At 39.8% G+C, this 21,940-nt stretch overlaps 1 protein-coding gene and 1 pseudogene across 2 annotated transcripts in view; both read left to right on the top strand.

Annotated features, from left to right (window-relative positions):
- Positions 1–21,940, top strand: part of GABRA3 (gamma-aminobutyric acid type A receptor subunit alpha3) — a 220,692-nt gene that overhangs the window by 85,594 nt on the left and 113,158 nt on the right. Inside the window, exons 2-3 of one of the 2 annotated variants that reach the window (XM_040999901.1) lie at positions 4,199–4,361; positions 11,495–11,616. In XM_040999901.1, the coding sequence (XP_040855835.1) occupies positions 4,213–4,361; positions 11,495–11,616 (271 nt within the window). In that variant the 5' untranslated portion in view covers positions 4,199–4,212. Of the gene's footprint in view, positions 1–4,163; positions 4,362–11,494; positions 11,617–21,940 lie in introns of those variants that run through there. The other variant, XM_040999900.1, reaches the window with a different exon arrangement.
- Positions 14,595–16,601, top strand: LOC121169331 (annotated as a pseudogene).

Here is a 21,940-nt window from a genome sequence, read left to right on the forward strand (position 1 = left end):
ATTGCCTGCTCATGCATCATAATAATGCTATGCATTAACAATATGCCATTATTTTTTAGAAAGTATCTATTATACTCAGCATCATCTGTACTGTATACTGTGGCTATGTTCTTATACATAAAGGATTTTGGAGCATGTGTTTTAGTTATGGTTTTATCTAACACTTCTGTTTTATTATACATCAGGCTATATATCAAAGTGTTCTTTCTGAATCAGGAGCATTTACTTTTATGTCATTGCCATCTATATTGGTGTGGTAATTTTCTGCTTTTTTCTTATAGTCTGAGCATAACTCAGTTATTTACTAGAATTACTTTGTTAGGCTTTCACTATGGATGTCTGCTCTTGCAGCATGTCTTCTCTTACATCCAGGATTGTTACTCATAAACTCCTGTTTTCTAATCATGTGCCATGATTGTGTGTTGCATTTCATATATTATTTCTATAATCGAATAAATATATGTGTATACTATTTTCATTTGATACTATTGTATCTATTCTAAAGTAGCTGTTTCATCATATCAGAAGTTCACGTTCTCTAGAATCATAGGTTTTCTTCATATGGCTATATCAAAGAAGAACTGCTCTAATATAGCATTCGGTGGCTGTTGCTTCGGGAGTAGGAAGAAATCAGAAGGACTCCTGTTTTCAATCTTCCCATCAACCAGAATAGCTCCCCAGAATGTTTTTTGGGGGGATGGTGAAGTTAATATTTATTATTATTATTTGATGATAATAATAGGGTTTATTAGGGTGGATAGATTGTGGGTTAGGGAAAAAGCTTTTGAAATCATTGTTTCTAAATTTTCTATTTCTTGTCTCTGGGGGGAAGGGAAGAGATAAAGGGGGAAACGACAACCAGCCTCCCTAATGTCCCAATACTCATGGATGGGGAACCGATCCTGATGTGGTGCATGTCCTGAGGGTTCTATCCAGCAGTTTGTATAGTTCTGAAATGCTGTCGATTTTGCTGATCCAAGGTTAAGACAGCCATCCCAATGTCCATTGGCTGTCATGGTCGACCTCAAGTCTCCATTCACCCAGATTTTTGTTGTCATTATTTGACTGGGGTAGTTGCCCAATTTGTTCAGTTCTCCATCCTCTGCTTTGGTACCCAATGGCCTGCCATATTCTCCATGTGTATCAGGGTCTTTGCCCACTCTTCTGCCTTTTCACTCGCAGATGGGCCCAAAGCCCTGGGTCAGGGGACCCTAGCCCCGCCAGATCACCCTCCCCTGGGGTTCACAAAACTGGCATCCACTTCATAGGTGAGCCCAAGAACCCGGCCTAGGCAACCTGTGCGCCACTGGATCCCTCACCCCCAGGGCTCATGAACCTGGGACCTAGCTTTCAGGAGGGCCCCAGCATGCAGACCAGGTGACTTGAGCCCTGCTGGATCCCCTGCTTACAAAACCAGCACCCACTGACCTCAGGCTGGCATGGCTCGCCTCACTTCAGCATCTACTATCACATTGCATAGCCTGGTTCAGTCCAGCCTGCCCTCAGTTCCAGCTCCTGATGGTGGGTGCTGCAGCCTAACCCAGTCTAGCCAGATCCCTATCCCAGCACCAGTGTGGACTGGTTGATGTTGCAGCTCCACCTGGCCCCGCCTGCACTCTGTCCTGTTTCTCAATCTGTCAGTGGATGTTATGGACTGGCCCAGCCTGGGTCTATCCCCAGACTTGGCCCACGTATTTGCTGGTAGGTACTGTAACCTGGTATGGTGTGAGCTGCTCCTTACCTTGATTCTTGTACTCATTTGCTGCGACTGCATCCCAACAAAGAAGTTTCCCAGGCTCCTGTATCAGTTCTACTCCCAGTGGCAGATCTCACAAACCACTGGGTCCTTGACCCAGGTTGACTTAGTCCACTGGCCTTACTCAACTGGCCCATACCCATTCTTGTTTCTACCATTGATTGTTGCAGTCCAGCCACATCTGATCCATGCCCAGACACATCTTTCACGTGGTTCAGCAGCCCGTTCCACACTCACCCTGCCCACCCTGACTCTCACAAGTAGCAGTGGATGCTAGAGTGTAGCCCAGTCTGTCACTCCCAATACTCAGTCCACATCCGTGCCAAGGGAGGCTGTAGTCATGTCCAGTCCTGCCTGCTGCCCTCCATCTGGTTCTCATGCCTACCAGTGGGAACCCCAACCCAGCTGGGATGTCCCCTTATCTCCTCAGCCAGGTCTGTTCCTATCCATGGCTCCTGGGTATGTCAATGGAGATTGCAGCCCACATATCCGCCACAGATTCTGCGACCAGACCCAATTCTCTCACTTGCTGGTTATTGTCATGGCCCATCCTAACTTTACCTGTCAGCTGTTTCAACTCTCACTGGTGGGGTACTGTGATCTTGCCCTGCCAGGTAGGCTCCAGCCTTAGCTTTAGTGTGTGTCAGTGAGTGGTATTTGGTGATGATCTATGCTAACTACCCCAGCTCAGGTCTCCTATGTGTGCTGGTACTTTGGTCTTACCCTTAAAGTCTCTCCCATTCCCCGCTCCAAACCATTTGGTCTTAGCCTTTTGCTTACCTACATGTGCAGTGGTCTTGTCCATGGAAGTCCCTCAGCAGTAATTCCCCACGTGGGCATGAATCCTCAGCTCACTCTCAGCTGTGTGATCCCCCAGTCCTTCTGCAAATCCACACCCCAAGCCCCCAGTGTGTGCTGCCTGGTTGCTCGAGGGCTTCATCTAGCACTGTTGGCAGTAGCCTGACTCAAGCAGGGAAGTCCCTGGCCTCAGCATGGTGGCCAGGACTACCTGGGGCATCTGCTTGACTGGTGCAAGGAGAGGTCCCTGGCTCCCCAATATGTTTTACATATTGTTTCTTTTGCATACACTTTAATAAGAAAAAGTTTAGTATCATTCCATTAACTGTGAATATTAAACCACTTATATGATTGAAGAAGAACAAGGTCTTGGATCACAGTTAGGTCTCTTCCAAGAAGCCTGTCTCAGATTCTAAGAATACACACAGTTCACACAAATGTCACTTTGTTTGCTGTCTTTTAAATTCCATGTTTTGGGTAACTTTTACCTGTCCAGAGTTCATACAACAATCTTGCATGTGTGCAGCTCCAATTCACTAATTCTATTATCAGTGCATTTGTTTACTCCTTAAGGATTTCTGTATCAGGAAGCAAGGTTGGATTTCTTTTTCATCTTGTGATCTGTATTTAAAGGAACTGGCTTTGCTCTCAAGTATCTCTTTGTGGAGAAACAATATATTATTTTTAAAGATTTATTTGTTTATTTCAAATGCAGAGTTGCAGATAGAGAAGCAGAGGCAGAGATAAACAGCTTCCATCTGCTGGTTCCATGTCCAGATGGTCACAACATTTGGGACTGAGCCTGGATGAAATGAGGAACCAGGAAATCCATCCAGGTCTTTCCTTGCAAAGGCAGGGGCCCAAGTACTTGGGCCATCATCCACTGATTTCCCAGGATATATATTAGCAGAGAACTGGATTCAAAGTAAAGCAGCCTGAGCTTGAACCAGTACTTTGATATGAAATGTTAGTGTTAGTGACGGTGATTTAATACTGTGCCGCAACACCAGCTTCAAAAAACAGTGCATTCCATTGTAAGAGCCATAGAGTATTAACCATATTCTCAACATGGTTCTGGAGATACAGTCTTTCTACCACAGCCTCTGATTTTTTGGAAAATTTCTAAGCTATCAACATGAGAATCAATGGCAAACATGCGAAAAGGAGACTCTAGGTCTTAATAAAGTAGAATTTTCTACAATATTCCACTGTCAACAGAGGGTAAGCTCCTTGTGACAATAAAAGGGAAAAAGGACAGAAGAGAGATGAAGATACAAGGGATTACTTGTAAGTTCTGTATTACAAAAAGGAAATTGAGACTCAGGGGTGTTTTGTGGCTCAATCATGTGTCAAGACAAAGAGATAAAACTGCAACCTAATACTACTGATTAATGGTCTAGAGTTCATTACACCATCTTATGTGTATTTTCTTGGATTGGCTCTCGTGTAGTCTGAGGATTTATTGGGAGTGAATTTTTGTGGAACTGATTAGTTGGCAGGAAGTACTGTTAAACATTGAGTAATTAGATACTAGAGAAGTTAAATGGTTCTAATAGGATTAAATAAAATATTATTTCTACTTTTCTTCCTCCTTCCCTCGTTTTTCTGCCTTCTTTGCCCTTTTCCCTGAACTGGATCCCACAGGTCTACTCAAGTTGATGCCTAAGATGATAGTCCCACAGATGAGTTATTTCTACATGATAAAACTTGGACTTCTTTTCCTGATTAATATTTTTCCTGAAATCACTGGCCAAGGAGAATCAAGAAGACAAGAACCTGGGGACTTTGTGAAGCAGGATATTGGAGGGTAAGAACCCTTAACTCATAGAATAAAAATGACAATGATCAATGTTTGCCTCAGATCAAAACTTATAAACTTTACCAAACACATTATACTAAATTGTTAAGATAGAAAGAGATCATAACAGTACACTTGGATAAGTCCCTAGTCCATGCTGGAATCTTCTGTGAGGTATTTTAAAAGCATTTCCTTCCTGACTTTTGCTTTCAACTTTATTATTTATCTTTCTCTTAGCTCATATTCCTGCAAGTCTTATTTGGTCTATCACATTAAACTCTAGACGCAATTAAGAGTTTCTCATCTTAAATTTTCAACTCTTGCCTCCCAATAATACTTTGGTGTAGAGCCATACTTCTTGTTTTTAAAATTGATTTATTTGCTTTTTTGAAAGACAGACTAATAGGGAGAAAGGGAGAGGGAAAGGAAGCGAGAGGAGAGAGAGAGAAGAGAGAAAGAGAGAGAATATTTCATTTTTTGGCTCATTCACAAAATGGTTGCTAGAGTCAGGTCTGGAACAGACAAAAGCCAGTGTGCAGGAACTCTGAATGCTTGGACCATCTTCCACTGCCATCCAAGGCACATTAGTGGAAAACTGAATTGTCAACGAAGAAGCACTCTGATCTATGATGTTGCCATTACAAGGGGCCGTAATGTTGACCACAGGCCTAGTTCTTAAAGGATTGATCTGTTTTATTGCCTGTTTACCTTTCACCAGTTCCTGAGACTCCTGTTATCTGAATTCCAAACCAGTTGATTCTAAAGTGACTTCTGGAACTGAGATGTACACCGTTGGCTGTTGCCAAACTAAGGACTTTTCTGTCATTTCATTCCCATTTTTTCAAAGATTTATTTATTTTTATTACAAAGTCAGATATACAGAGAGGAGGAGAGACAGAGAGGAAGATCTTCCGTCTTCTTTCCGATGATTCACTCCCCAAGTGAGCACAAAGGCCAGTGCTGTGCCGATCCAAAGCCAGGAGCCAGGAATTTCTTTCAGGTCTCCCACACAGGGTCCCAAGGCTTTGGGCCATCCTAGACTGCTTTCCCAGGCCACAAGCAGGGAGCTGGATGGGAAGTGGAGCTGTCGGGATTAGAACTTTAGTCACATTTGAGGCATATAATTTCCAGAATTATCTTTGCTGATCAGCCTTGATAAATTTCGGTATTATACAAGATATTTTGCTTCTTGGTTTTTGTTTTGTTTTGCATCTGATTATTGTCCTGAATTACTAGAAACATGCATCTTGAAACAGAACTTGTTCCCAATTATTTTTACAAGGCTAATTATATTATGTTCTGAGTTTTCCATCTTCTAGCAAAATTTTGATAGTAATATCTGGGATTTTGTGCTATAGAACTGAACTTATGCCTTTGTCATTTTGGCATATGATAATTTTTTTGTTCTTTCTCCCAACCTGGAAAGTTAAAGCAATTTTATTTTATTAATTATTTGTGTATCTGACTTTTTTGCAGCATGTAAATGTTCTAAATAAGGTGTTGAGTTTAAATAAGTAGACATTACTTCTCCAAGGTTAAATCTTTTCAAAGTTTAGCTATGGGAATAAAATTTTCTCAAAAGATGTAAGGTATTTTTAAAATCCTAGGCAAGAATTTTGAGTTAAACAGTCCCTTTTCTGCTGATGTTTATTTAGAAGAAGTTAGAGAGAGACAGGGAGAGAGAGAGAAAAAAAACTTTCCACAAACTCGTTCACTCTCAAGATGGCCACAACAAGTGGCCAGTGGGCCAAATCCAAGCCTTTAACCAGGAGCTTCATTTGGGTTTCCCATTTGGGTGCAGGGATCCAAATACTTGGGTCCTCTTCCATTGCTATTTCCAGCTGTATGAGTAAGGAACCAAATTAAAAATTGAGTGACTGGAACACAAACCCATACCCACAGGCCATTAGAGTCTTATAGGCAGGAAGTTTACGCACTGTGCCACAGTACTGACCCTTCGCCTTGACTTTTGATCTTTATAAAGAGCATTCATTATATTTGTTCTATATCTAGTTCTGAATTTTTGTTTATCTGTTAATTGTCCTGTTTGCATTGATTTGTTTATAACCTGTTAGTGCTTAAAAAACCATTACAACCAAGCTTTTCACTAATTTTGTTAAAGAAAAGGCCAAAAATGCAGAGTGAAGTGTTTTACTTTAATGTTCATATAGCTGCACAAAATTAAATATTACTTTTTCTTTTTCTTAACTTTCTTTTAAGCCTAATGTATTTCAGACATTGGAGAGATGAGGCTACTAAAAGTCTATCTGTAAATATTAGGGTACATACTGTTTAATATTTGCTAGAATTTAAGGAATCAGTGCAATTTTAAAATGTATGGACACGCTGCTTGTTTCTCTTTTTCTATACCTTCTTATTTTTTCTGTTCAAATTTGTCCATCTTTTGTGCTTTATTCAATTAAATCACTTACGTTGATGGACTCATGAGTTTCAACAGTAAACAATGATTTCCTTTTCAGATCATATGCTACAGACAATAAAATATTTTCAGAGGCAGAGAGAGACAGATTGAGAGAATGCTCCTGCTCACTGGATTGGTTCAATCCCTGAATGTCCATTACAGTCAGTGTTGGATCAAGAGGCAGGGACCCAATCCAGATTGACAAGAACCCTATTACTTGAGGCATTACTGCTGATTCATAGGGACTGGTTTGGTAGGAAGCTGGAGACAGGAGCTAGACATGGAAATCTAATATATATTCTCTATTGTGCTATGCAAGCATCCTAAATATCAGGCTAAACATCCATTCCAAGATGCAGTAGTTCCTAAAATTGAATCTGTGTAAGCAACAAAGTAGGCTCCACACCTGAAGATTGTGATTTAGAAACTCCAGGGGGAGGGGGCCATTTCTAGCATATATTCATCTTATCAATATTTCAGATGTTTCTAAGGAAAGGAATCAATATTTAGGGATGATAATCTCTGTTTTCAAGTGTCTAACAATATATCTATGAATATAGAATTCTGGAACTTTTGAATGATTGACATGGAAAAGTTCATAGAAAACATAAACTCTGACCCATTGTCTTGTACATGAGAAATCTGAGATGCAGAAAAGAAAATTAGCTTTCCTAAGATATTACAGCAGATTATTAATAGAACCATGTCAGAAACAGCAGTCACTGATTCCGAGTCTTGTGTTACTGACAAACAACAAACTTTAGAGAATAATTTTGGTTTCATATGTTTAAAAAATGCATTTCTTTTTATTCAGTTCCTGATCCAGTATTTTGACCCTTATCAAATGAAAACCATAAATGAGAACATTGTTAAGTTGCACTAGTATGAAACTTATTTTATGGCATAAATGGCCAAAATCAGCAATTTCATACTGAGTCAGCAAGTGCCTAAGTAGTAAGTTAGTGCCAAATGGATCCTTTGTTCAAGTCTGATTGCAGTTTGTTGAATTAATCTGGGTATTGAAGCATATAGATGATATACTCAACTTAGATTATTTGAGGGCAGTAGATTATTTGCAAGGAGACTAACGGTAAAGGTACTGTCCAGGTATAGGGAAGTCTTAAAGAACACAGAAAGAATCAAATGCTGATAACAGAAGTGTTGAGTATGATTTGTTAAAACGTGCATAGACCTTTAGTCAAGGAAATAGCAAGCCTGAGATCTTTAAAGGAGACATTTTTCTTTCCACAGTGGTCAAGCTCAAATTAAACCCAGAGGCCATGGGAGCCTTGTTGATGTACTTCATGCATGTTAAGCCTTCTAACAAAGAAATTGTGTTAAAAGGAGGGTAGAGAATATATCTGGAAGGGCAAATGATAAAATATGGACACTATGACTCATACTTAAGTAGAGTGGAAATCATGGTTTTGGGTGGTTGTGGCACTATATTTATGTTTTATCCTGCATCTGCATTGTGTAGTGGTGGCAGCTGAGACAAGCAATGCTGTAAATGATCAGGCGATGTTTGGATAATTGCTTGCTTTCTTGCCAGACTCACATTCTGACTGGGTACCACTGCTCCAAAATGTCAGTGGAAAGACTGATCCCTTCCCTTTCTGTGTAATCTCTAATATAGAATCAGTGTATCAATGCTCAGCATTTGATCATCAAATCTTATATTTTTCAGAATCAGATATAGAACTTGGGAGGTTGTCAGTTCCTGTGTTCATACTCTGGGCAAGAATACCTCCTGCATTGTGCTTGATGATTGACAAATCAGTTTTAATTGTTCCAATAATAAGCTGCATTACTATCATAGGGCACAGCTCAAAAAAAGGTTTGGGAAGTGCTTCCAAAATCAAGTTGAAGCATACCTTCCTCTAATACCTTTATAGATCAATGTAACATTTTCTTCAGTTTCAGTATAACAGCTGTGAGATCAACCCCTTGTCTTCAAGATAATTCTCATTTCTTTACACTATTGTCCTGGCATAATGTGATTTTGAAGGCACTGCTTCAAATGCTACAACTGCAGTTTTATTTGAAATTTAAATCAAACTAACTTTAAATAGACATAAACTGTATCTCATTGGAGTTGAGCGATTGAAAAAGACAGAATTCTCTATTTAGTTTCAGATTAAACCAGCTTCCAGCTCCCCATGCAATATTTTAAGGGACCATCAGAGAAAAGTGCATCAATAATCAAGTATAAAATCATAGATAAAGCTATGGAAATAGTTTAGGGTTATGATTTACCATTGAGACTTAACTTAAATGCTTTATGATTATTGGTGAAGAATGTTACTGACATAAAAGTCCAGTCATCAGGGGACGGGAATTCATTCTCATGAGTGCATTTGGGCGAGAGAAGCACAGTGTGATGACCTCACATTCAGGAATTTTGGATGCAGCTTACTTTTCCTATGAAAAATTATTGTCAGGTGATTTTGTCTTCCTATCTACAAATCCACCTGGAATAGATAGCAGCTGAACCTTGACTGTTCTTTTGGGACTCTATGTGAATTCTTCTTTCTGCCCCTTCCAGTAATTCAGTACGTGGTTTTTCATTCTATTCATAGTCAGATATTCCAGAAACTGAATTAGGCTAGACAGAGTGGAGATGAACTTCACCTTCCCTAGTGAGAGTCAAAGGATAATGAGAAAGATGTTTGCACAGACTCAATTGATGTCCCACAGCCTCTCCCTGCAATCCATGTCAGGTAGATCCAAACCACTGGTGGTTTGAGCCAAGAGTAGAATGTTACTTGACAGGGTATCTGTATTTAATCTCCAAGGCATATTAATGTCAATTTGTTAATGCTGTACTACAATCCCTTATTTCTTCCCCTCTTCCCAATGAAAACAGTCATCACTATCCTTGACAAGGTGCCAATGACCCTCTGGGTGAAGCTTTCCATATGGTGTTTGCCTGATAGAACCAATTTTTGTTTTTGAATATTTATATTTGAATAGCTCAGTCAAGTTCATAAACTGTTATTACAAAAAAGAGGAAACACTTTGAATACTTCTACATATGAAGCGTTAATCTAGCAAATGCAATATATTGTTTAACATTAATACAGTGCAGTTATAAAATTATTTTAATTTTGAAGGTAATAGCACAGTTGCAAGAGGAGTTATATGACTTGCCTAAGGTCATACAACCAATAAAATGTCTCCAGATTCATGATTTTGCATACATATCTATATTATAATTTTATTATCATAGTACTCATGTAAATAAAGTAGGATAATGGTTGCTTGCTTTGTTTTCTGCCATATCACACATCTGGAATAGTAATAGGTATACAGTTAACACCAAATAAATATATATTTAATGACTGAGTGAATTCAATTGGTTATGATTTAAGGAACCTGGGTTTTAGAGTGAATTTTCCAAAATTATCAGCCAGAGCATCATAAGTGTGAAAATTATTCAATTTAGATGTTTCTGCTATTCTGTAGATCTTCCTTAAGTGTCTTCAAAAGAAGAGCTATACTGTTGGGTCTAAGTAGCGATTGTAGATGATGTAGATGATTGTCCCGAAGAAATCCCTCTCTGCTGATGTCTTATAGCTCTTACAGTTTTTTAAAGGATTAACTGGATGCTAGGAAAAGTTATTATATAACTATTAAAAATCAAAATTCTGGGTTCAAGTTAAGAATGGAGAAAACTGATATGCCAAGAAGCATTGTATTATAATTTTATTAATGATCTACCCTAAATCACAAACAGTGTTGCCACTGAGACCCAGGGCTCTAGCTACTGGTCCACTACTTGGTTTTGCCACCTTGACAACCATTGCTTTTTGATCTTTGCTGACATCTGATATTCTTTCCTCCTATTCCTCTTTCCCCTGACCTACCTTTCTACTTCTGATTCCATAAGACAGCTAAGCTCTTCCTTAGAAAGTGCAAGTATTAGACACAGTGCCTGAGCATGAATTAGGTGGTTAGCAAGGAGCATACTGCTCAGAAAGGTTTACAGTAGGCATCTAAACTAGAGAAATGAGGAGGAAGTAGCTGAGGAACACTAGAAAAACAAACACACACAAAAACAGAAAACTTGGATTATAGTCCTATCCTTGCTTCTCACTGGCAATATTATTATGGGATAATTCTGTGTCCTGTCAGGGCTTTTTAAATATTTAACTATAAAATAAGAACTGTGGAATCTTGTCAGAGTCTTGCTGACCTTAACACTAGATAGAATACTACTGCTTGGTAACTATACTTTCATAGTGCATGGATGGGGGTAGATTAAATGTAATTCAAAAGTCTGGCTTTGTTGTTCTTTAAACTTAACGTTTCTTGTTACTAGAAGAGAGGTAAGTTCTAAGCAATGATATTCCCTTACATATTTTGAAAGCCTTTCATTCATGCAACATTTAATGAATCCACTCTATGCCAAGTGGTAGTCCCACAGATCTTCTGTCATGGATTTCTTCTTATGTCTCTCCACTGCTGGGATATGGCTGGAACAATTGCTTGGCAAATCATGCTAACACGGAGTAAGAACTCAGGTATAGAACACTGTCTGTCTCTTACACAGGCAATCGATATGACAAACAGTATGTGTTTGCTGTTTTGGTTAAGATACAAGGTTATATATTTGACTAAGTCTAATGATTAAAACAGTCTTGAATTAAAATGTTTAGATGGGTATTTGTTTCCTGAGTCCTGTTTTTTTTTTCCCCTTCTTTTCTATGTGCCGCCTCAGACTCTCTCCTAAGCATGCCCCAGATATTCCTGATGACAGTACTGACAATATCACTATCTTCACCAGAATCTTAGATCGTCTTCTGGATGGCTATGACAATCGGCTACGACCTGGGCTTGGAGGTCAGTTATTTCAAATTCTGGTCATTGTCCTAAAGTACCACCTTCTGGAATGCTGTAATGTAGGCCTAAGTTTCTTTCCTCCGAGTTATAGAAATTATTTCAAATTCTTCCTTTCAGTGAGTGTTGTCCTTGCCACATTTTGGAAGGTCTGGGTCTCACGTAGGCAAATTCATTTGGTCTGTTGACTAAGCTCATTTCTAGTAACAAAATACTAATCCATGCTGAAGTACACATGGGGTCCAGGAAAAGCTAAACACATTTCATACTGATACCCCAAAAGGAGTAAAGTATTGAGTAGCTGGGATATTACCTATCAGTTTAGTACAATTATAACTATGATTATAAAGAGATAAATAAGGTAAATATTGTAACATAATAAAGGTTGTAGTGAAATGGACTATAGGCAAGTATGTGTGTGAATCTCTCTCTTTCTTGATGTGTGTGTGTGTGTGTGTGTATGTGCAAGGAACCACTTGAGAATTAGCAGCAAATATGTCTTTGCTTCTATATACCTTAGCATGTATTGCATTAGAACAGTGAAATAATTATACAAACTATAATACAACTATTTAGTAAATGTTCTCCCTTACAAATGTGGGAAATAAAAAAATAAAATAAAAATAAAACAAAACAAAAAAAAACCAAATGTGGGAAATAAAGTATTAAAGAAAAAATTTTGAAAAAGAGAAAGAAGTACCCATGTATAACAATCTTGCTACAAATAAAGTTTTGTCAGTTTGTTTTATTTCTTTGTCAAACTGTTAAGAATAATATGTCACGATAAATTTGATCATATGCAGTTATTTCAAAATTTACGTAAATTTTGCTGATCTCTGGTGTTTTGCTTTATACTTGTTGAACACGTTAGTGGAGCATTAATCCTTGGATTATAATGTAAATTAACAACCTTAGTTTTTTAAAAAAAACACCCAGAAATGTAGGTTAACATGATTTTCTATTTAGTAGCCCATATTTAAATGTTTGCCTATTATCCCTAAAGTGTCCTTTATAGCAATTTTCCTTGATTTAGGTTTCAATCCAGGTTTATATGTTTTATTTGTTGTCATATCTGTTATAAACTGCCGGAGTCCAGCTCCAGCTGAGTTCGGAACTCGCGAAGGGTGCGTGCTTATGTCCCCCACATCTACTGCACGGACCCCAGCAATAAACTAGTATGGATACTTGAAACTTGGATGTGTCTCATGATCATGATTAGATTTTCCATATTTATTTTTGGGAAATAACACCACAAGAGTTAATTGCGTCTTTCTCATAGAATTACTCAAGAATTACTCAAGAAGTGACCTGTTTGTTGCATTATTGATAATATTTCTTTTGATGTTCACTGTGTTACTGCACTCTAAACTTACTTTTTAAAGTTTATAAATTAATACATAATTTGTGAGAAGATGCGTTGACACTATTTATTAGAAAACATTTTTATTTATCTTTTTGAAATTCAGAGTTAGAGGAAGGAACAAACATATATATATTCTCCCCAAATTATCTGCAAAACCCCTGATGAATTATATTTCACATTTAGCTCTAATATATTTATTAGACAATATTTTACCATATTAAAAAAATCTCTAGTGCCAATTTATTTTATGACACTCTTTTTAATACTCAGCCAAACTATATTATCTCCTAGAATGTACTTGAGGTAATGTGACAGATCACACTATAGATCCTTAGATAGGCCACCCGTAACTGAAAATAACTTTCCTATAATTCAAATGATCTGGAATCTAGAATCCTCCGAACATGATCTTCATGCAGAGAGGAAATAAGCAGCACTTAACGGATGACTAGAATTGGTATTTTGAACGCTATGGAAAATGGTTGTTCATACTGAAGATAAGGAACCCCAGTTATAATGCATTTCATTCAGAACATACAGGTGTATAAATGATTTCATTCTGATATCAAAATAAAGTTTTTCCTTTATCTGTGGCAAAAAAAAAAAATATATATATATATATATATATATACAGAGAGAGAGAGAGAGAGAATGAGACTCTCCCATCTGCTGACTCAGTCTCTCAATGGTTACACTGGAGAGGGTTGAACCAAACCAATATCAGGGTCCTGGGGTTCATCTGGGTCTTCCAAATAGGCCATAAGGGCTTGGTCCAAACACTTGAGCCCTTTTCCACTGCTTTCCCAAGCCATTATCAGGGAACAGGATGGTAAGTGGAGCAGCTGGGACCTGAACTGACACACATGTGGGACACCTGTGTTTACCCTCTACACCATGATTCTGGCCCCAATAGTATTCTGTTTCTCTTTTAACTTGTTCCCAGTAATCTTAATAACTACTATTTATTATTGTGTAAATAATAACAGTACTGTTTTTCCAAAATTATTATTCCCCTACATTTAATAGATAACATTACACCCTAAGAAAATGTATTTACTTCTCTCTAATTAATTAGTTACTTATCAGTTTTAGTGAGTTCTAATTTTATTAAATGAACTATAATCCAGTAATATTATTTGCTTAAAATTGTTTTACTTTTGGTGGGCTTGGCAGATGGGTGTTGCCAACTGGCCTTGGCTGGGGCATGAGCTCTGGCAGCGGTGGTGCATAGAGCAGCGGTCACTCAGTGCCTGGGACCCTGCCGGCTCACGAGACAGGTATATGCTGGTTACTTTTGAAGAGCTGCCCTCTGCTATCAAGGCCAGATGCAAAGTAAACCATGTAATGTTTATGCATGAACTGAAAAACCTAAGGACAGCTTTTGACTTACTAAATTTAAACAGATTAGTAAGTGGCATAAACAACTATGGCCAGGGAAGAAACCTTTTTTTTTTTTTTCTTGGAGCAAACAATAATTATTACAATTACTGATGGGAGCAAATTGACTACTACCTGTGGAATATGAGGCAGAGCTCCATTTACCATTTAATTCTCCTTTGCCTGGAAGTGAATTGACCAAGGAAACTTTCTGTTGGGATCAGAGGCTGCATTAGTGTTGTGGTTGCCTGGCACTATGTCCACATAATCAGAAGAGTTGACAGGTGAGTCTTCAGTCACACCCATGTGCGAAGTGACTGGCAGCTGCTCATACGCTGTGTGTTCTCCAAGAAAGCTTAATCATTGTCTGGAGCCCTTGGTGCAAAAAGTGCAAAGTGGGTGGTAATAAACTTTGAAAAAGCAGGACCAGATCCTTCTCCTGTAGAAGAAAGACAGCCAGATGTATCAAGACCTTTTGGATCTCAACCTTGGCATAGCTGTCACAAACTCATAGACCAAAGCCTAAAACTGGGGTTCCTATAGATCATTGGCCTGTTTGAGAGTATTTTTGGCCAGATCAGAATTCTTCCCCAAACCACCTCATGCATCTCATCCTGTAGTGAGGTTTTCCTATACAGACTGTGAATCAACGGTTGTTGACAAACTGTCTGTTGACAAATATGAATTGAAACCTTCATCACTGACCTGGTCATCCTTTTGGTTACTTGAAAGCCCATAGAGCACTAAACTGTGTCAAATTATTTGTGATTCCTTACAATTACCCAGCCCTTCTTCCTCCTTAGATGATTTGTTTAGAGTGCATAAAGCAAAACCAGCATTGACGTGGCGACAATCATTTGAAAGCTACTTGAAGACAATGCCGCCTAATATCTTAAGCCCTTGAAGAAAGTTGTTAGAGAGATGGGAGCACCAAATCTGATAGCAGATATTATGGAATATGGACTTAGTTATAATGTCATTTCATACCTTAAAAAATTGAGTCAACAGACCAAAATAGAATCTTATGTGTCATTGGATCTGTAGGCAAAAAAGTAGTATGGGAAACTGGTATTAAAGCCAAAAGTTGATCTCATGGTGTAACAATGGCATTACAGGAAAGATTTTCAACAGCTGCTTCAGGGAATTTCAGAGGATGTCCCTCATAGACTGCTAGATCTTAATATGAAGGAATACACTGGGTTCCAAGTTGCGTTGCTAAATAAGGATTTGAAGCCTCATTTAGAAATACTATTGCCATAACAAAACACAATCTTTGGATCACTTGACAAGAATGAGATCTAATCTTTTGAAGAATACTTTTAAATTTCTCAAAGGACAGAATGAAGATCAAGAGCACAGTGTTCCTATAGCACAAATGGGGAATTACCAGGAATACCTCAAGCAAGTACTTTCTCCACTGAGAAAACTTGATCCCGATCAACCTGAAAGGTTGCATACATTTGTCATCCTATGTAAGCTGAATAAAAAAGGTATAATGATAGATGAAGCAGATGAATGAATTTGAGGCTGGACCTCAGAATAAACATAAATGACCAGAAGAACCAAGTAAGCAAGGGATCACTAAAAGATGTTGGTGTATGTCTCCCCTCCTGAGAGGCAGGCAGCAGAATCCTGTAATGAACAATCATATTGGAGGCAACCGAACACCTGCACTTACGACTCAAGCACTGCCATGCACTCTTCATAAAATGTCAGAAACTACTAATGACTCAACAGTGGGTGATGAGATTGAAAATTATGTTGCAGGCCAACTTTCATCAAATGTTTCACCAAGTGCTGCGGATACTGAATTTTCAACATCATCTTCTCCAGCCAATCATGCAGCTGCTCTTGGGCATGACCATTTAGGAACTCATTACCTCACTGTTGGTAGATTTTTAGAAAATTATGAGGAACCAAGAGATAAATAACAATGTTCCAATTATAATATACCAGCACCTTCATTCAAGAAAGGAAAGAAATCAATGCATTACAGAAGCCATGAAGAGGTCTATACTAAACTAAAAGCACAAATAATGAAAGAAATCTGAAAACAAGGAAGAAAATATGAAAGAATCTTCACTTTACTGATGGCTATGCAAGGGAGTTTAAAAAGACTAATATTTTTACAAAGTGTTATTAAGAAAGTGTCAAGGTTTAAAAAAGAATGCTGATAGAACAACTGGAGAACTTATTTAATGAAATTCATCAAAGACCTAATCAGATCAACCATGTTAATAGCAATTAAGAGAAAACAGAATGTGGCTTCTTATTTCATTGTTTTCTCCAAATCCAAAGTAAATACAAAAATGTCGTGATCATGCATTCATTTTTTTGGACATGCATTGTTGGCTGTTTGAAATACTAAGAGCAAGTCTATAGAACCTTTTTCCATCATTTTAAAATGGCCTTTTCTTCATTTGGGTTTGTTTTTGTAATCTGAAAATATCACCCTAAAAAAACATTTCTATTTAACAAACTAAAAAAAAAAATATTCCTCCAGATCTTTTGCTTGTCATTGATTGCTGTGTGTCAGTTTCCCTTAGGTTCTATTTTCTTAAACCAGCCTTTAAAATTATTGCCTCTGGTAAGAGAACTTTGCCAAAAATTTGGAAAATAAATTACTTTGTAATTTTTGGTGGAAAATGCATGTATTAAGAGTAGGTAATGCTTTGTATATACAGTTATTTTGGAAATACTGCAAGTTGTACAAATGTATTTTGAAGAACATTTGAGAAGTAATTTTGTTAATCCATCAATAAATGCTCTATTTAAAAAAACAAAATTGGGTTCAGCGGCATGGCCTAGCGACTAAAGTCCTCACCATATGGGTGCCGGTTCTAATCCTGGCAGCTCCACTTCCCATTCAGCTCCCTGCTTGTGGCCTGGGAAAGCAGTCTAGAATGGCCCAAAGCCTTGGGACCCTGTACCCGTGTGGGAGACCCAGAAGAAGTTCCTGGATCCTGGCTTTGGATCGGCATAGCATTGGCCGTTGCTGTCACTTGGAGAGTGAATCATCAGACGGAAGATCTTCCTCTCTGTCTCTCCTCTCTGTATATCTGAGTTTCCAATAAATAAGTAAATCTTTAAAAATAAATAAAAATTTTAAAAAAAATCACTTTAATTGAAAGGTGAACAGAGATGGAGAGGAAGGGAGGGACAGAGGAGGGGTGGAGAGAGTGAGAGAGAGATAGAGAGAGAGATATCCTCCATCCACTGGTTCATTTCCCAAATGACCGTTAAAGTCAGAGATGGACCAGGTGCACAACAAGAGCCTTGCACTCAGTCCCACATGTGGATGGAAGGGACTCAACTACCTTAACCATTACCTCTTGCTCCCTGTGATGGACATCAGCAGGAAGTTGGAATTGGAAGCAGAGCTGGGACTTCTACCCAAGCTTTCTGATATGAGATGTGGGCATCTCAAAGTATCATCTTATTCATTGAGCCAAACACTGGCTCCTCATTGTTCCTTTTGACTTAAAGTTTTGCTCATAATTTTCCGTTTTTACCTGGGAGGGGGCCTCTTTGTTTGGTTTCTGTTTTCTTTTGATATATTCTCATTATTTTAGTAGATTAACATATGCCATAATGTGCCTTCAAGAATTATTCTGTAAGTTTCCTGTTTCAGCCTTTGAATCAGTCATTTTTCCAAGAATAAATAACTTTTGTAAGAAATTTTATTTAAAACCTGACTTTTGGGTGCTAAGTGTTCTTGCTGCTACCAGGATATCATTGCTGCTATGATATTTTAGTTGGAAGAACAATACAAAACACATGTGCACACACAAGTATGCTCACTCACGTATATATTATACACACTCATGCATATTTGTATACTCATGCCATATATATATATACATATACAAATGCATATGTATGAGTGATACGTTTGTACTGATACCACCAATTCTACTTCAACATATTTTCACTGATATAGTGACTCATTCGCTCAATCCAACACTATACCTCAGTTATACTATTACTATATCCATGTAACTACAATGTGTTAGCTAAAATCGAAGATATATTTGCTTTTCATTTTAAACTAAGAATATGTGGTACTTGCTTTTATATAAACAATGGATTGCATAGTATTGGAAGAAGAAAAATTAATTTAATGAATTAAACTTTAAAAGATTTATTTATTTTTATTGGAAAGGCGGATATACAGAGAGGAGGAGAGACAGAGAGGAAGATTTTCCATCTGACAGTTCACTCCCCAAGCGGCTGCAATGGCTGGAGCTGAGAAAGTTCGATGACAGGAACCAGGAGCCAGGAGCTTCCTCCAGGTCTCCCATGCAGGTGCAGGGTCCTAAGGCTTTGGGCCGTCCTACACTGCTTTCCCAGGCCACAAGCAGGGAGCTGGATGGGAAGCGGGGCCCATATGGGATTAGAACCAGCGCCCACATGGGATCCCGGGCATGCAAGGCAAAGACTTTATTAGGCACCAGGCCCTAATAAATTAATTTTAATTTTTCAGGATAAATGTGATAACAGTAGGAATGGAGAGTTTGGTACCTGAATTAGATGATGGGGTTACAGAAAGACTGGGGGCAAAAGACTAACTTGCAGACCCATGTGATTGTGTGGTGCTATTTGTTGAAACAAGGGATAGTGAAGAAAGAACAGGAAAGTTTTATTGCCTTTAAATTTGTGGCTTGAAGAACAAATGGAGTAGGAGGTCTTGGAAATGAACTCAGTTGTACATATGTAGTTTGTGTGCCAGTGAAAATGAATAGAGACTTTTATTTATCATTAATGAAAACAGCATGAACCTTATGATGAAGAAAATGGAATTTAAATCTATATTTATTTTTGAACAAAATTTTATTTTTGATTATGTTTGCATAGTTGAGAAAGATACATGCCCACATAGACCACCAATCATTGTGGGAAGGGTTGAGGAATGGGAGAAAGTGGATGAGATAATTGCTTCCGATTTTTTTTCTTCCTGTATCTTGGGGTAGGAACAAAAGGGGAAAGGGCTGCTCCTAGTAGCCTAAGCGCATCAGTATCTGGGAATGGGGGACAGTCACTCAATGTCATCCTAGGGTTCCTAGTGTAGCGCATGCTGAAGTTACCGCTTAAGTGGTTTTGATGGTTCTTAGATGTTGTTGATTTCATTGCTCCACGGCTGAGGAAATCCTTCCAAGGTCTGTTTGCCAACTTAGTTCAACCTAAAGTCTCCATTCACCAAGATACTTGCTGTTAAGGTTTGGCCAGGAGGCTTGTACAATTAGTTTAGCCTTGGCCATGGTATAGAAGTCCTCTTCAGCTCTCAATGAGCTGTCATGTTCTCCATGTACATCTGGGCATGCCATCCACTGCAGGGACTTCAGCAACCAAGGAGGCCCAGTTCTGACACATGCACTCCATGATCAGATCACAGATCCTGCAATTCTGCCCAGAAGTGGAGCTTTGAGTCCAGGGTTCCAGCTTGGGGATCCCCAAAGAAATATTGCCTGAAGCGACTGCAGGTCTGACCCCTGTGTGTGCCAGCCAATGTGGGGTCTGGCTCAATCCATCACACATACCACCCTACACACACATTGCTGGTTTCAGTTGCCAGTTAGTTCTGTCTCTTGCTCCATCTCATAACAGATGCTGTGGCCCAACCTAACCCTGCCCACCACACACTCAGCCCTCACATATACCAACAGGAACTGCAGCCTAGTCAAAGTGACCCCAATAACTTCCACAGGCTTGTCCTCAGCCCCAGTTCCTGTGCATACTTGTATGTACAGCAGACTGGTCCAGTCTATCGTATCCACATCCCATTGGGCTCTTGTACACGCCAATGGGTACTGCAGCCTAGCTCAGCCCAACCAATCCCACTATCCAACCCCCACTAATGTTGGTGGGTGTCACCACCTGTCTTTCCAGCCCTGCCTTCAGCCCTGGTTCTCATGTGCACCAGTGGGAGCTGCAGCCCACCAGGGAGGTGCTCACAGTTTCCGTACTAGGCTCACTCCCAGCCCTGGATCTTGCGCTTTCCAGGTGATACTTCGGTCTAGCCTGACAGGACTTGCTTCTTTGTCAGCTGATCCTGCGTATCCAGCCTGGTCTGCCCCAAGTCCCAACTCATGCCAGGAGGAGCAGTGGCACATCAGGGGAGCCTCCATAGCCCCCTACTGTGCTCTCCATGCCCCCAGAATCTTACTTGTGCTGTGGCCCAGTCTTGCATGTCCTGCCTCACCTTGCCATTCACCAGCGGACAGTGCAATCTGGCCCTGTGCAGCCTGCTCCCAGTCCTGGCCCTAATGTGAAATGGCTGGTGTTGTGGTCTATCCTGGCTTGTTCCACACCACATTTTGATTCTCACATCTGGCAGTGGGTTCTGTGAACTGGCCTAGCCTGGCCCATCCCCAGACCTGATCCACATGTATGCCAGTAGGTATTGTAATCTAGGTTGATCTGGGCTGCTCCCAGCCTTGGTTCTTGTGCTCATCAGTAGGACTGTGTCCTGTCAGAGGAGTTCCCCAAGTTTCATTATGAGGCCACCTCCCAGTCACAGATCTTGCACAAACTGGTCAGTACTCAGCCCTACCTGACTCAGCCCACCTCCTGTTCCTGTATTCACCACTAGGTACAGTAGCCTTACCCACACATATACCAGCTATTACCATTGGATGCTACAGTCCAGCTCTACCTGATTCACCTTCATAGCCAGCTCTTACGTGATTCAGTGGATGCCAAAACCTTGCTTAGTTTGTCCTACACCCACTCTGACTCTTATGAAAATCAGCAGGTGCTGAAGTCTAGCTCAGTCTGGCATACCCAGATCCAATCCACATCCATGCTGATTTGCTGCCACCCATCCTGACTTATGCACTCACCAATGGGAACTGCAGTCCAGCAGGGGAGTGCCCTTAGGTCTGCAACCAGGCTGGTCCCAGCCACAGATATTGCATGTGCCAGTGATTCCTGCAGCATAGCCTGGTATAGCCCATTTCTCATCTTGTCTTTCTCATCAGATGGTGCAGCCTGTTCTGGCACAGTCAGCTTGCCAGTCCCAACTCTTGCCGGTGGGTGCTGCAGCCTATCCCTGCCCAGCCTACCATCATCCCTGGATTTCATGCAAACCAGTAGATGTAACAGCCTAACCTGATATGGCCTGCATCCCAACCTGGCTCCTGTGCTTGCCAGCATGCTACAATTTGACCCAACCCTACCTGGTTCACTGCCCAGAGCCAATTCACACACCTGTGGACAAGTGAAGCAGACTTGTCTGTCCTGACTAACATCCAGACCTGACTCACATGCTCACCAACTGGAGCTACAACCTACCAGGAAAGTTCCCCAAGTTGCCCACCAAGCCTGCTCCCAGACCCAGGTACCACATGTGCAAGCAGGTGTTAGACCTTACCTGACATCATCTGTTCCCCAGCCTTGGCCTTTGTGTGTTCTGTAGATGTTTTGGCCTGGCTAGCTACATACCCAGTTCTTGGATGTGACTGAATGTTGCAGCCTGTGCCAGCCTGGCCTGTACCCAGCCCCAGTTTCCATGAATGTTGGTAAGTTTTGTGATCATACCTAGTTTTGCCAGTCACCACCCCCAGCTCTTGAGCAAATCAGTGAGTATTG

Source organism: Ochotona curzoniae, unplaced genomic scaffold, assembly GCF_017591425.1.
Source record: "Ochotona curzoniae isolate NIBS_2020 unplaced genomic scaffold, NIBS_Ocur_1.0 scaffold_1852, whole genome shotgun sequence".
NCBI classification, from domain to species: Eukaryota; Metazoa; Chordata; class Mammalia; order Lagomorpha; family Ochotonidae; genus Ochotona; species Ochotona curzoniae.